The sequence below is a fragment of the Anolis carolinensis genome, chromosome 4 (assembly GCF_035594765.1).
Source record: "Anolis carolinensis isolate JA03-04 chromosome 4, rAnoCar3.1.pri, whole genome shotgun sequence".
NCBI lineage: Eukaryota > Metazoa > Chordata > Lepidosauria > Squamata > Dactyloidae > Anolis > Anolis carolinensis.
Genome location: NC_085844.1, coordinates 248,361,987 through 248,378,045, shown reverse-complemented (window position 1 = coordinate 248,378,045; position 16,059 = coordinate 248,361,987). Strand labels below are relative to the sequence as shown.

General features: G+C 43.3%; 1 protein-coding gene across 1 annotated transcript in view; it reads left to right on the top strand.

The window, feature by feature from the left end:
• rspo4 (R-spondin 4) overlaps positions 1-16,059 on the top strand; it is a 56,691-nt gene that overhangs the window by 25,284 nt on the left and 15,348 nt on the right. Inside the window, exon 2 of the mRNA XM_062979119.1 lies at positions 14,856-15,044. Within this exon, the coding sequence (XP_062835189.1) occupies positions 14,856-15,044 (189 nt within the window). The remainder of the gene's footprint in view (positions 1-14,855; positions 15,045-16,059) is intronic.

The window sequence follows — 16,059 nt, the reverse complement described above, 5'->3', positions numbered from 1 at the left end:
CACCAACTCTCTTGGGCAGAGAAGGTTAAAGACTTTATAAAATGACGATTTCCAGAGTTTGATTGTACTGGGATGCAACTGACCTCCTTTGTTGTGCCAAAACAAATGAGCAGCCATGCCATAAGCTTGAGCGTGCAGATAGGAAATATGATGCATTTGCAAATAGGCATGTTCCCATAAAGAGAGGTCATGGTTCCAGCAGTGATGACTGATGGATAATAATCAGGGCTGTGGTGGATCGGGTCGGGTTTTCATCTGAACTTCAACAAAGATTTCCAAGTGCTGAGTCCTATCCACAAAACAGGGTTCATCCCCTGTGATACTTCCTAGAAATAGCACAAAGGAAATGTCCTTTGTATCCTACCTCCAAAGGAAGGGGATGCCTGAAGTACATTCCCAAGTCAGCAATGCCTCAGAACTTGGAGGTGGTAGGGCTCAATCCCTACATGGCAAGTAAATCCAATGTGTGAGTATTCCTATGGCAGTCTTGTCCTCAAGAGGTGAGTGGCAGGTATATGGTACTTTGTCACAGGATAGGTGCGTGATTTATAGTTTTTCAATCATGCCCTCCCTGTAAATGCTGCACACTGGACTCAATGCATCAGAAGCAAGTGAAAACAAATACAGAGTAATTACTGACCTTATTCTGCACACTGTTTAGGAAAACTTGTTGATTCAGTTTTCACCCCAAATATCTGTTACCAGGCCTGTAGCGAGGGGGGGGGGTTAGGGGTTCAACCCCCCCCCCCCCCGAAATTTTTCAGGTTATAAAAAAAAAAACCTGGTTTACTCATGAATTTTAACTGGTTAACCAAATCCCCATGCTAAGTCTATGAGACACAAAACATTAAGAGTCCCTCCAGGCACTATTTCAAGCAGATATTGACAGGTTTGTAGCGGGGAGAGGTGTGTGCTAGGGGTTAACCCCCCCCCCCCCCCCCGAAATTTTCAAAACTCCTCCCGAAAAATTTTTCTGGCTACGGCCCTGTCTGTTACACCCCAAGGTTGTGGGGCACCTTGAAAACCACACTGGAGTCAGAATCACAAGCAAAGCAGTTTATTGAAGGAGATCTAAATGCAAGCAAATAGGTTAAAAGTCAATAGAGAGAATAGTCCATAATATATTGTGCTTAACTGTTCAAAAGCAAGTTCAATAAAGTATTTCAATATTGTAACCCACAAAGAACTCGTTAGTTCCACCATGAAGCCAGAGTTAGTCTGTAAACGCTGTCCAAACAGGATCAGCCAGAAGTCGCAAGGGACAGGAACAAGACACTGGATAGCCACAAACTGTAATCCACATGGAAAGCAAACACTCAGGAATCGTAGAACTGAGGTTAGCAAGGCAAGATATACTTGAGAGTCACAAGGCATGAACTCAGCTTGGAAGTCATGAAGCAAAGCACGGGAGCAAGGCAAGGAGCAACATACTGGAACATAGATTCTTCTTCCATGGATGGCAAAGTTGACACCGCAACCAGAGCAGGGAGTGAGGCACCTTTAAGGAGTTCTCAAGACTACAAGTCATTGAGAGTTGGGACATGCAGAACTTCACACGGGAAAGTAGTCATTGATGCGCCTGAGAGCCAACCTTCGACTCCATCTCACCCCCTCCCTTTGACTCCTTTCCTTTGCAAAAGATTCCCTCCAATTAAAAGCGGTATCCTCCCCTGCGTCAAGAACATCTGGTAAAACCAACCTTGACTGAGGATCGGAATGCTCACCAATTAATGGATTCTCTGGCTCCACAACTTCAGGCACCTGCAAAGGCATTGGGCTTTGATCCAAGTCCCGGATGGGTCCAAAATCCGAGTCAGACTCTAACTTTTGCTGAAGAACAGGCTGTGACGGCTGAGTTATAACAATATCAGGTTTTTAATCTTGACACGTTGCTCTATATACAGATATGTACACAGATCAGGACCCCCTGTTCTACAATCAGTCAATGGCATATACAACGATATACTCAAAATGTGGGCAACAGACACAGTCAAGGGACACAATGGCGAAAGATGCATGGCAAGAGAAACAACAAGCATTGCCTGCCTTCCTTTATACCCACCTGCTGGCTTGTCATCAGCCAGGGACAAATGAATGAGGCAACCCTTTGTCATGAATGTCACATGATCATGACTCAGCCTTTTCAGCATGTCCCTTAGGTCATACGTCACTACCCACTTAATGATTCTGCAGGTGTGCTATCACATGTCCATTAGAACTGTATTTTACACAGTAGAATCACTGCCAATGCATTTTCTATCAAACAATGCATTTTCTATCTAACATACTCCTCCATGCTAGGCGTGTGCACGGATTCAGCTTGGTCATTTCTCTTCGGCCAATCCAGCTTGTTCGGCTTGTTCAGCTGGCCGTAAAAATAAAGGGTCAGCCACCACATTTTGTTTGTCCAGAATGGGCCATGTGACACTTATTTACAACTTTTACTTTCCTATTCATCACCATGTGGCACATAAAGAGGCTGCCGCATGCTCAAACAGGGTTTCTCTGTGAGCCCTGCCTGTTGGGCCAATCAAAGTAGAAGAACACCATGACATGTTTTACGCAAGCTGTGTCTATTTCATAGGGCGACTGCCTCTATTGCTCTCAATTGCATCCTGGTTCGAGAGAGGTGCTTCAGTCCGATTGCCTTGCCACTCACTCACAGCTTTAGCTTTTGGCTTGGCTTGGCTTGGCTTGGCTTCTAGCATTGCATCTTTTTGATTTTCCTTTATTTTCTTGATTCTTTTTATTAAGTGGGACTGACTGGGAGTTGGGAACGTGCAGGATGGGTGGTGGGGTGCGTGTACACATTTGGGGACTTGGGAGAAAGAAAGAGTATCTCTTTGCTCTTGCTGTGGTTTTCTTTAAAAATATTTGGGTGGCTCTGAGAGCCTTGAGTCACCCCTTAGTTTCTTTTTCTCCTCCCCTCCTCTCCTTCAGAAAATACTTTTAAAATTATTATTATTATTATTATTATTATTATTATTATTATTATTATTATTCCTAGCAAACAAACAGAAAATCCCCATTCTAACAAGGGGACAATCCTTGCTTGCTGCTGCTGGCTCTTCCAGTATGTTTTGTGAAAACAATGCAAAGATTTTGGAAGAAGTTGAAAGAAATTCTAAAAATCAGGGGATGACTCAAATATTATGAAACTTGGTGTGCCAACAGTGGTTGATGTATCCTCCAAGTGTGGTCATTTTTATCCTGATAGCCCTAAAAATGACAGGAAGGAGAGCTCAGGAAGCCCCTCCCTATCTCCACCAATGAGCCAGATTTAGCCGAATTTTCAGCAGTGGACCGAAAATGGCTATTCAGCTACCTGCCCATTTTTGAGAGGGGCACGAAAATGGATCCAGGTGTTTACCAAAATCCAGCCAGCTGAAAGTGATCGAGGTTCAGCCAAAATGCACAAGCCTACCCCATGCTGCCACTTCCTAAAGGCATCAAACACCCAGGATATTAATAAGAAGCCATGTGTCCAGACTTGTCTTCGAGAGTAGGATCCTGGGCAATGCCAGGGCTGCCTGTGGGATGGAGGCAATCTTTGGGAGTCACAGGCCAGTATCCCTCAGCCTGTGATTAGTCTTAATTTTAAATATATATGTGTGTGTTTGTGTTTGTGTGTGTGTGTTAAAGCACTGAGTTGCTGAACTTGCAGACCGAAAGGTCCCAGGTTCAAACCCCGGGGGTGGCGTGAGCGGCCACTGTTAGCTCCAGCTTCTGCCAACCTAGCAGTTTGAAAACATGCCAATGTGAGTAGATCAATAGGTACTGCTCTGGCGGGAAGGTAACGGCGCTCCATGCAGTCATGCCGGCCACATGACCTTGGAGGTGTCTACAGACAACGCTGGCTCTTCGGCTTAGAAATGGAGATGAGCACCAACCCCCAGAGTCGGACATGACTGGACTTAATGTCAGAGGGAAACCTTTACCTATATATATATATATATATATATATATATATATATATATATATATATGTTTTGCAGTTCCATCTTTGAGGGAAGAAGGCAAAAATAACTATATAATATAATATAGAAGGTAAATGGACATCTTGGGAATAGTGGGGAAGGGGGAGAAGGAGGTGTGCCAGCACAGAAGCAGAGGGACTCCTTGCAGCATGGTAGATAATGGTAACATGACAGGATTGGCGTGTTTTACCTGTAAATAGGTAGGGATGGGAGAATGTCAAGAAGAAGTGTGTTAGACAGTGGGTTATAATGGTATCATGTGATAGGAACCCTCACCGAATTTGGCAGTCTAGCTACAATGCCGATTTGCCTACCTTCTGCGGTAAAGTCTGCAACCTTAAAAAAAAAAAAAACACCCCACAGATACAGACAGCATTCAGCAAATACATAACACAGACCATAAACTTTTATCACTCCCAGATGTGTTAGTAACGAGAAGAGGATGTGCTGCTGGCAACAGCTCTATCAATTCACACCATTGTCAGGGAGGACCTTGGAATGCCTCAGGCAGAATGGCTTTACAAGCTCATTTCTCACAGCCGGTGTCCGCTCCAGACTACTCCATAGTTACACAATCAGAACATTATGTCTCCAGGGCCACCAATTTTTAAAGGATCTCAGCAAGTAAAGTGAGAAGGTTAGTGTGAGAACGGTTACCTGTCAGAGTAGACAAAGGTAAACCCAATCTTGGAAAAGGATTTTGGGACTGCTTCCGATTTCTGTCTTCCAAGCACTGTAGTGTCCTCTTTAACTACTCAAGGAAAGGTTTGACTGTTTAATCTTTCTAGTGTTTGGAAATGTTTATTTTTGGGCCTGCAATTCTCAGAATTCCTAGACAGCACAGATAGCGTCCTTATGCTTTTTTGGCCCCTTCTATGTTGCCATATAAAATCCAGATCATCTGCTTTCAACTGGATTATCTGGTAGTGTAGACTCATACAATTCAATTCAAATCAGATAATGCGGATTTTCATCTTTCATAATCTGGAATATATGGTAGTATAGAAGAGTTGGTACTGAGGCCAATTTCTGTAATAAGTACAAGCACATTGGAAAGGTTCATAAAAGGATGGGTTTAAGCCTAGAATGGATGATTACCCCAATGGTGTGGGGAATAGGAGACAGCAAAGGTGATTATTCCCTGTATTCTTTATTCAGTTTATATATCACCTTTTCTCCCAAGATAGCCAAGCCTACCACCTAGTGATCACAATGCACAGCAATATACACTTAATTTCCCAGTTTTGAGGGTTGGATCCTGCTTTGTGCAGCTTTAGACAAAGCCAAGGGATACTACAAAGTTTGCTGGAAATTCTGGAGCATCCCACAAGCAAGTGGCACATTTATTTGAAGCATCCCACAATTCTGGATGGAGATGTGCAAATCATCCTTAATTTGCCTGATAAGTCTTTTGACTGGCTCCTTCTTTCTTGTATCTTTTAATTTTCTGTACACAATGTCTCATATTTCAGTGTGTTGATCCGTGAAAGCGTGTGGATCAAGTACTTGATATTTGATCTTCCTGGTTGATCCCAACAAGCGTAGCTGTTACCTGTCATGAAATCGGTAGGATTTGAATGCGATTTCCTGCTTCTTGGCAGGAATCCAACCCCAAATGGGGAAAGGAGTCGTCCAGGAATACCTGGCTGCTCTAAATGAATTCAAATCTCCAGGGCTGGATCAACTACACCCAAGAGTATTGAAGGAACTAGCAGAAGTTATTTCAGAACCATTAGCAATCATTTTTGAGAGTTCTTGGAGAACGGGAGAAGTGCCAGCAGAATGGAGGAGGGCGAATGTGGTCCCTATCTTCAAGAAGGGAAAAAAGAACGACCCAAACAATTACCGTCCGGTCAGCCTCACATCGATACCAGGCAAGATTCTGGAAAAGATCATTAAGGAAGTGGTCTGCAAACACTTAGAAACAAATGCGGTCATTGCTAATAGTCAACACGGATTTACCAAAAACAAATCATGCCAGACTAATCTGATCTTTTTTTAAAAAAATTAAGTTACAAGCTGGGTAGATGTAAGGAATGCCGTGGATGTAGCCTATCTGGATTTCAGTAAGGCCTTCGACAAGGTCCCCCACGACCTTTTGGCAAACAAGTTAGTCAAATGTGGGCTAGAGAAAACTACAGTTAGGTGGATCTGTAATTGGCTAAGCGAACGAACCCAAAGGGTGCTCACCAATGCATCTTCTTCATCTTGGAAAGAAGTCACAAGTGGAGTGCCGCAGGGTTCCGTCCTGGGCCCAGTTCTGTTCAACATCTTTATTAATGACTTAGACGAAGGATCATCAAGTTTGCAGATGACACCAAACTGGGAGGGATAGCCAACACTCCAGAAGACAGGAGCAGAATTCAAGAAGATCTTGACAGATTAGAGAGATGGGCTGAAACTAACAAAATGAAGTTCCACAGGGACAAATGCAAGATACTTCACTTCTGTCGGGGGTGCTTTGAATGAGATTTTCCTGCTTCTTGCAGGGGGTTGGACTGGATGGCCCGTGAGGTCTCTTCCAACTCTATGATTCTATGATTCTAAATGGACTTTGATTTATGGCGACCCTATGAATAAGAGGCGCCCATCCAAGTCCCTCTATCCTCAACGACTCTGTCCAGGTCTTTGGTTGAGTCCTTCCATCTGGGATGCAGTCTTCCTGTCAAGGACAGAACGCCACAAGGTTCAAGATAACAGAGTTTATTGGATTACAGAACTCAAAAATGCCCGTAAAATACAAGGGCCAGGCAGTATTAGCCTTTAGGAGCAAAAAGGGGCAAGGAAAAACGTTCAAAAGATAAACCGGATTAAACCGGAGTTTAATCCGGGTAAAAACAAACTGCTTGCTTCAGCCTGGGGATAAACAAAACAAAAGCCGAGGAACAAAAGATACAAAAGAATGCAACTAATTGGCAGCAGATTCCTCTCTGCTGCCAACACTGTGCTTAGAGTAACTTGCGTCGCTCCCACACACACAGCAGACAGGATTTCCAACACGAACAGATCAGCCAAGGATTGTAGCAGTAGAGTAGACCCAGTTCCTTTCCGTAGTTCAAAGCCAGAAGCAGACGTTTGTAGATTCCAAGTCCAAGAAGGGGGGAAGACAAGCCGTGGTCAGTTCAGTCCGAGTTTTCAAAACAGGAGATGGCGTCCGTCAAGAAGACGACGGAAGGTCAAGCTAATAAGAGTAAGCACAGGTTTGCACAAACAAATGCCCACACAATTCCTCCCGCCGTCTGACCCTGAATTCCAAAACAACTTACGTCTCAGCACAGGAAAACACACCAGTCTTCAGGAAAGCGTCCCACACAGATCCCAAGCGTTCGTCCAGATTACCTTGCCCAACGCAATTTGCAATTGCTCCCAAGCCCCATTTTATGCCAGTTACAAATCCTCATCACTGTCAGCTGTCCTCCTTAACCCGGGCGTTTCCTCATCACTTTCCTCATCAGAGCTGGAACACCTCTGACTACGCCCCACAGCATCTCCAGCTGTGGATCCCGTCCCATCCCTCCAGCTAAGCCATGGGTCTAATCCTGAAGGTCCCCATTCATCTTCTATCCCATCATGACCAGTGGCACCCAATTCCTCCCTTACCCGAGTCCAATCCATCTCATCCTCCTCCGAGCTAACCAGCCCCTCCTCCATTCTCTCCGTAAACCCCTCAAAAGACTCTTCGTCAGATGGTGCTGCAAAAATGTCTCGCAGTCTTTTTCTTTCTCGCTCCTCGAGAGTATCTGACTCTCGAGGAGTCTTACGCCCACGTCTGTCAGTAACAGAGCCATGAGGCTCAATCATAACACTTCCTTTTTTCCTCCTGCCTTCTACCTTTCCAAGCATTATCATATTTTCTTTTGTGTCTTGTCTTCTCATGATATAGCTGAAGGACAACATCCTCAGTTTCGTCACCTTGGCTTCTGGGAAGAGTTTTTCTTTACTGACCAGCTTTCATTACCATACAGAGAAATGGGAAATACGATGGCACGGGCCATACTAATTTTAGCATTCAGTGATTATACATCTCACTTCCTTTATAGCTTCTCTTTGACTCATGAGTAAACTCTTTTTCAACTCATTTTCAAACAATGAATTAATGTGAAGGTAATTCCAATTGATGCAGTGGCTCTGCTCTGGTCAGGCTTGACAATAGGATTTGTCCTATGGCTTTTTGTATGGTGAAGGAGAAGAGAGAGTGGATTTAATTGCAAAACTGGACACTTCTGAGAAAAACACTTATTTATTGGATCCTATTCTGGTCCTGGTTGGCTGACACTTCCCAGTGAAGCAGTTTAATGGGGGCCAAGGAAGGACTAGATTGCAAAACCATAAACAGACGTCAGCTTTGCTTTTTTAAAACTTTGATTTGGAGTTGAAATGTTCAGTCATTGGGAGCAGTAATTCAATCCATTCAGGAGGCATATTCAGAGCACAGAACAAAAAAAAAATCCAAATCCAAATATGTTTCCTGGATTTGGAGAAATCGGATTTTGCTACAACAGAGGAATCCTAAACAAGGAGGAAGTTAAATGTGGTTTAAACTCTTTGAGGTTTCTAGTTCCCATGTGGATTAACACTTTTTCTTTGGGACCATAATTAGCGGAGATTTTTACCTATACAGCACCAAAGTCCAACACTCCATTGATTTATAGCGTACATGGACCCTAAAATAAATGGGTACAAGAGTAAATCAAACCTGAACCCACATTAGATGCCATAATAACTTTGTGAAAACAAATAAAAACTTTTCTTTTCCAACAGGTATTTTTTAAAAGAAACTGATTGCTAGGGTTTTTAATAGTATGCTGTTTTATTTGTTGTACCAATTACATCAGTGTATTTGAAAGGGGGTCGCAAGAAAAAGTTTAAGCCATTCCTTTATTGTGATCAAGAATTGCTCTGGAAATGCCTCTAAGAAGTCTGGTCGCTTTGTTGATACAAGCAGTGATATGGTCATTTCCAACGTTTATTTAAAAGTAACTGATGGGATTACATTATTGCATTAGTGAAAATGTTTGCATTGACTACAGGGTGCATTATTTTGGAAATGCAATATTTTCCTGCCTTTGATACATAAAAGATAATAAATAATAACTTGTAACAGATTGTGTTGCTCATAGTGTGTCATCTTGACACACTATTGCTCATCTCGAACTGGAGAAAACCATTTTAAATAAGGGGTAGCTACTACAATGTTGCCTATATCTAATGGCATCATTGGGGTCAATTTTTGACCCAGATTCCTAAGTTGCTCTTCAGGGGGATTCATGGTTTCCAGACTTTTGACCATTTCATTGCCCTTCTCTGGACACCTTCCATCTTGCCCATATTCTTCTTAAATTGCTTTGCCCAGAACTGGATACAGGCCGTCCTCAAGGTACAAACATCCTACTTACAAACTATTCATAGTTAAGAACAGGGTGAGAAAACAGAAAGTGGGAGAAATCTTCCCTTCGGAAGGGAAATCCACTTGTGAAAGAAGAAAAGGGGTCTCCGCTGAAGCTTTATCATCAGTTCTTGTTTCCACAAGAAGCCAATTTTTTCAAAATGCAATGATCACAGGGACAGAAAGTGAGGTGAAATATTCTGAATAGGGATACGGGTAGCAAAATGAACACCACAGCTGTGTTAACCCTTCCCTATGATATCCAAATATTTTGTGTGCGTGTGTGTGTGTATGTGTGTGTGTGTATATATATATATATATATATATATATATATATATATATATATATTACTGGAGCCCCCGGTGGCGCAGTGTGTTAAAGCACTGAGCTGCTGAACTTGCAGACTGAAAGGTTACAGGTTTGAATCCTGGGAACGGAGTGAGCGCCTGCTGTTAGCTCCAGCTTCTGTCAACCTAGCAGTTCAAAAACATGCAAATGTGAGTAGATCAATAGGTACTGCTCTGTTGGGAAGGTAAGGGCACTCCATGCAGTCATGCCGGCTACATGACCTTGGAGGTGTCTATGGACAACACCAGCTCTTCGGCTTAGAAATGGAGATGAGCACCAACCCCCAGAGTCAGACATGACTAGGCTTAACGTCAGGGGAAAACCTTTACCTTTACCTATTTATGTACTGCATTTATACCCCGCTCTTCTCACCCTGAAGGGGACTCAGAGCGGCCTTACAAAAGGCAGCCATTCAATTCCACATAAGACAGACACATAATAAAAGAAATACATACATTAAAACATGAAATTAAAAACATATAAACATTAAAACCAATTATTAAAAATCTCATAATCCAGAATCATAGTCAAAGGCGTTCCAGTCATGATTGCACATATTCCATCTTCACTTATTGCCCTGCATTATTATCCAAAGGCTTGGTCCCACAACCATATTTTTAATTTCTTTCTGAAGGTTAGGAGGGAGAAAGCGGATCCTATTTCAGTGTGGAGGGAGTTCCACAGCCGAGGGGCCACCACTGAGAAGACCCTGTCCCTCATCCTCACCAATCGCACCTACGAAGGAGGTGGGACCGAGAGCAGGGCCTCCCCAGAAGATCTTCACCTCTGAAATGATTCATAGGGGGAGAGACATGTTCAGACAGATAAGCTGGGCCAGAACTGTTTAGGGCTTTGTAGACTAAAGCCAAGATTTTCAATTGTACCCGGTAGCAGACTGGCAACCAATAGAGCTGACGTAACAGAAGAGTTGTATGCTCCCTGTACTCCGCTCCAGTGAGAAATCTGTTTGCCAGTGTTACACCACTTGAAGCTTCCGAACAGCCTTCAAAGGCAACCCCACATAGAGCACATTGCAGTAATCTATTTGAGATGTAACAAGAGCGTAGATCACCATGGCCAAGTCTGGCTTCTTGTGATGTCCCCTGGACCTCTGGGTCCTGACCCTAGCGCCATTATGGATCATGGTGATGAGGACATGGGAATTTTGCCGTCTCAGCAAGAGACGGTTTCATTCCAGATGCCTGTTGTTGACAATTTTGGTCAAGAGCTCATTGAAACGGACCTTGAACGGGCGCCTATTCCCAGCGCTTCTCCCCCCTTCGCCAGACGGGAATTTTGGGAGGATAGTCGTTCTGAAAAAGCGCAGACAAGGAAGAGCGCCCGGATAGCAGCCAGGCAGACTCTTAATTAGTTTGTTTCCCCTGAGAAATTTCAGGGAGGATCGCATCTGGACATAGCTGTTGTTTCAGCTCCTTTTCCCAAGGGAAAAGGAGCACTGGACACCTGCTCTGCAGGAAGATTGAAATTCTTTAAAAGTTCCCCGCACTGGTGAATCCGTGCAGAGTTAACAGATCAGCTTGAGGATTAACTTCGGTTCCAGCCAAGTGTGGACTACGTATTGAGTCCGCAAACCCTAGCCTCTTCGTGCCTTGCCTTGCCGTGTTTCTTGACTCGTCTCACCATGTTCCCAGCCTTGCATCTTGTGCCAAGTATCCAGTATTGTCTTTAACTCCCTGCCTTGGACTTACTTTGAACTCCAGAAGAATCTTGGACATTTTCCCCACTCAACTGTTTGGAAGTTGAGTGTGTTTCGGTTTGGATTTTAACTTTGAACTCTAATATTATATACTGGACAATATATTACTAGACTATATTTGACCTTCCCTGAAAGGTCTATTGATGAACTATATTCTGTGTGCATTTTTATTCCACTTTACTACTTCCTTAATAAAGATATTAGATTGTTATTGGCCTCCGTGTGTTGGTTCCTAGTGCTCAGTTGCCAGGGCGTGACACTTCTCAAGGTATGGGCGCAAATCATGCACAAGTTTTAATTGTACAAATGCTCCCCTGGCCACCGCTGAGACCTGGAGTTTTAGGCTCAGTGATGAATCTGGGAGAACTCCCAAGCTGTGAACCTGTGTCTTCAGGGGGAGTGTAATCCCGTCCAGCACAAGCTGTAGCCCTATACCCTGTTTGGCCTTTCGATTGACCAGGAGGACCTCTGTCTTGTCTGGATTCAATTTCAGTTTGTTTGCCCTCATCCAGATTGTCACAGTCACCAAGCACCAGTTCAGGATCTGAACAGCCTCCTTTGTAGCAGGTAGAAAGAAGTGATAGAGTTGGACATCATCTGTGTACAAATGGCATCAAACTCCAAAACTCCGGAAGATCTCTACCAGTGGCATCATGTAGATGTTAAACAACATGGAGTTGCATTTAAAAAAGGCACCTGTTCCAACGTATATACAAATTCAACTTAAGAACAAACCTACAGGACCTACCTTGTTCACAACTTGGGGAATGCCTGTACACAATTATTCCCGTGGGACTAATTCTTCCCTCGATTTGGACACCATACTCCTATAAGTGACGCCTAGAATCGCATTGGCTTCTTTGTTGACTTGTGTTCAGCTTCTGTTCCCGACTGAAATTCATTTTGTTAGTTTATTTATTTATTTATTTCCATCATTTCTATCCCGCCCTTCTCACCCGAAGGGACTCAGGGCAGCTCACAATCTGGCAAAATTCAATGCCAATATACAATACAAAAAGACAAAACATAAGCAATTAAAACAATTAGGTAATTTAACAAAATACAAGAAATAGATTTAAAACCATACATTATAAAATACTTGAGCCATTCATCCACAAGAGCTTATACATAAACCTTAATCCGGAGCGAGTTGCCACACAGTTTCCCACCGCTGCTTTAAATCAATTGTTGAATTGTGAGTCAACTTTTAGGGGAAATTGCTTTCATTTAGTGGCTCTACTGTAGTTGGCATCAACAAATAACACCCAGGCCTTGAGGTTCATATTGTCCTCCAACAACTTCTGAATCTCTTGGAAGAGAGAAAAAAAGAGAAAACACTGTCTGCAGGAGGCTGAAAAGCAATATTTTTGGGGCCAGCATTAAAGGTCAGGGAATTATCAATTTATTTTGTTTCTTGCGCTTCTGCCACTGCGGAGAGGGAGTGGGGCCTGAGGTTTGTGTTTTTCTGCTGTAGGCGCCCGCATGTCTTGGGACAAAGGATGAGAGGAGTGGAACCGTTCCATCCCATAATTGTTTGGGGACTTGGGTATCCAACTGGTTCTGCCCTGGTTAAGTTCTGGTTGGAAATGCAGATTGCAGAATTGCAAGATGGAACAAATTCTGTACATGAGTTATGCCCATTAGCATATGTATATACATGAGCTCCAACCATCAGAAAGACAACATAACAGATGTTGTATCATTTCCCTTTTCTCTACCTTTCTACCTCTGCAACATTTTGGAACCAGTTGGTGGAACGGAAAGAATGCGAGAATGAAAAAGAAGCACCAAACGTGCTGGGAGGAAGATGTGAGGACATGGAATATCTGGTCCTTGGACATGGAAACTGCCTTGTTGCATAATTTCCATGTATGAGTACTACCACATATTAGCTGTTTCGTCTCGATCCTTTTCTTAATTTGTGAAATTGCACCATTGTGTAATGGCGCAAATTAGAAAAAGAAGCGAAAACCAACCTTTAGTAGTTCAATTTTCCTGGGATAATTCCCAAAAAATATTCCTTTGGAATCCAACCACATTGAGGATTCGGCCCAGCCAAGTCTTTATCCGAAAGGCATGCTGGAAAGGAACACAGAAGCACAAAATCTGGAAGAGGATCCACTCAAAGGAGATCCTTCAAGTCATTTCTGGCTTGTGACAACACAGGGTTTTCTGGGGCTGAGAAAGTGTGATTCAGCCAAGGTCTATGGCTGAGCTCAAACCCCGGCTCTCAAAATATATCTCAGGGTGCATCTACACTGCAGATTTAACACCATTTGACACCACTTTAACTTTTGCTTCTGGAGTGAGAGAATTGGCTGTCTGCAAGGACGTTGCACAGGGGACGCCCGGATGTTTTTGATGTTTTACCATCCTTGTGGGAGGCTTCTCTCATGTCCCCACATGGAAATGGAGCTGAAAAAGGGAGCTCATCCGCACTCCCCCTGGGTGGGATTCGAACCTGGCAGCTTTCAGGTCAGCAACACAACCTTCAAGTCACAAAGCTTTTATCCCCTTGGCCACCAGAGGCTCCTGACCACTTTAACTGCCACGGCTCAATGGTAGGGAATCCTACCATCCTACCAAGTCTTCAGCCTTCTCTGCCAAAGAAATGTTAGTGCCTCACCAAACTATAAACCCACATGATTCCATAACATGGAATCATGGCATATAAAGTGGTGTCCAACTGTAATGATTCTACGGTGCAGATGCAACCTAGATGTAGTTTGGAGAGAACTGAGGTGGTCTTGCAACCCAACATTGTGTTGTATCTGTTCTGCTAGGTCCTTCCAACCATGACAAATGAACTGAATGGATGAATGATCCCTATTGAATCTGCAGTCCTAGGAACAGTTGCTGTTTTATTTCATCATCTTAGTTGTTGGATAACACAAGCACACTGCGATGGAGAAATCTATCTCATTTCAGGAAACACTGGCTAAATTTAAACTGATGTGGAGAGTGGGAATAAAACATCCTCTGGGGAGTTCCCTGGGAATAATTCAGAATGAGGACCACGTCACTGCAAATCTCAAAACAAACAAACAAACAGCAGGGACAGGAACGAAACCAGAGATATTCTGATGTTTTCAATCTGTCCAAATGGGCCCATCTGTATTAATTTGTATCGACCAGAATTAGATGTTTTGCAATTGCAGACTCCGCCATCTGAGATTTCTCCAGCAGCTCTGTTGAAATAAAGACTAGCAGGTCACCCTGTTCCCAACATTTCATCTTCTTTAGACAGGCTTTCAACACCCCACTTTCCGATGAGTTGCACTTTCAACAGATCTAAATTATGGCCATGTGACACCCTTTCAAATCCTGGTTCACTTTTCCTCTCTCCTCTCTCTCTCTCAGGCTGGATCTGCACTGATTAGGGTTGCTCTTCTCACAAGTTGCATCTGTTTTTCCTCTCTCTTTCAGTAAGCACCACATTGTTTGAGAACTGCACGGGATGTATCATGTGTTCGGAGGACAACGGCTGCATCTCCTGCCAACAGAAGCTCTTCTTGATCATCTGGAGAGATGGGATGCGCCAATACGGGGCCTGCGTCCATGCCTGCCCACCGGGGTACTTTGGGGTGCGAGGCCAAGAGGTCAACCGATGCATCAGTAGGTGGCCCATTCCAAGAATCGTGTCTTTATGGCAGGCATGGGCAAGCTTGGGCCCTCCAGGTGTTTTGGACCTCAACTCCCACAATTCCTAACAGTTGCTAAGCTGGTAGGAATTGTGAGTGTTGAATTCCAAAACACCTGGAGGGCCCAAGTTTGCCCATGCCTTATCTACCCTTGCCTACCTAGTATTGGAATACCTGGCACAATTAGCATTTATAGTTTGGCCATTTCAATGCTAAATCTTGGCCACTGTATTTGGACTCATTGATGGAATTCTGTTATCAGGTTTTAAATGGTAGATTACGTGTTTTCATGATTGTTATACACATTTGTTATGTGTCTAATATTTTAAATTGCTGTATTTTTAACTGAGAGTATGTTTTTAATGTTGGAAACCACTCGGAGTCTCTTGAGGAGATAGGGCATGTGGAGCAGAGATGTCGGAATGTTTATTTAATTTACATTATTATATTATAACTGCTGCCACCACTATGTAAAGATGTTTATAATGCGGCCACCAGATGTAAAGGGGATTATCCACGCTTGCCACCACTATGGGAGATATAGCCACTAGCTACTTAGAGAAGAGACCTGTTAGATTTTGTTTTTCTTCTTTCTTCTTGTTTGTTTTTGATGGTAATATATATATGACAGAGCTGAGATGTTTAAAAGAACAATAACACATTTATTCTAGCACAAAGCTTAATGGTTACAGTAACTTTCTCCTTAGAGGCACTTTGGTTAACAGTTGCAAAGCTAGTTACTTTCTTTACTGCTCTAAACTGCAGTCACCCTATGAATTACAATCACAGATTATCTGTTCCTCATCAGGAGACAGACTACCTTAAAATAGGTCACCAAACTTATTTTAAATTGACTCAAAAATAAGCATTTGAGTCTCCCCGATCCCTTCAACTGAGGGTCAGTCTTCACTGTACCTCATCAGGGCACAGACTAACTGCTTCTTTTTCAAACCTGCACTTCTCCACCAAAACGGCAGTTGGCTCCACCA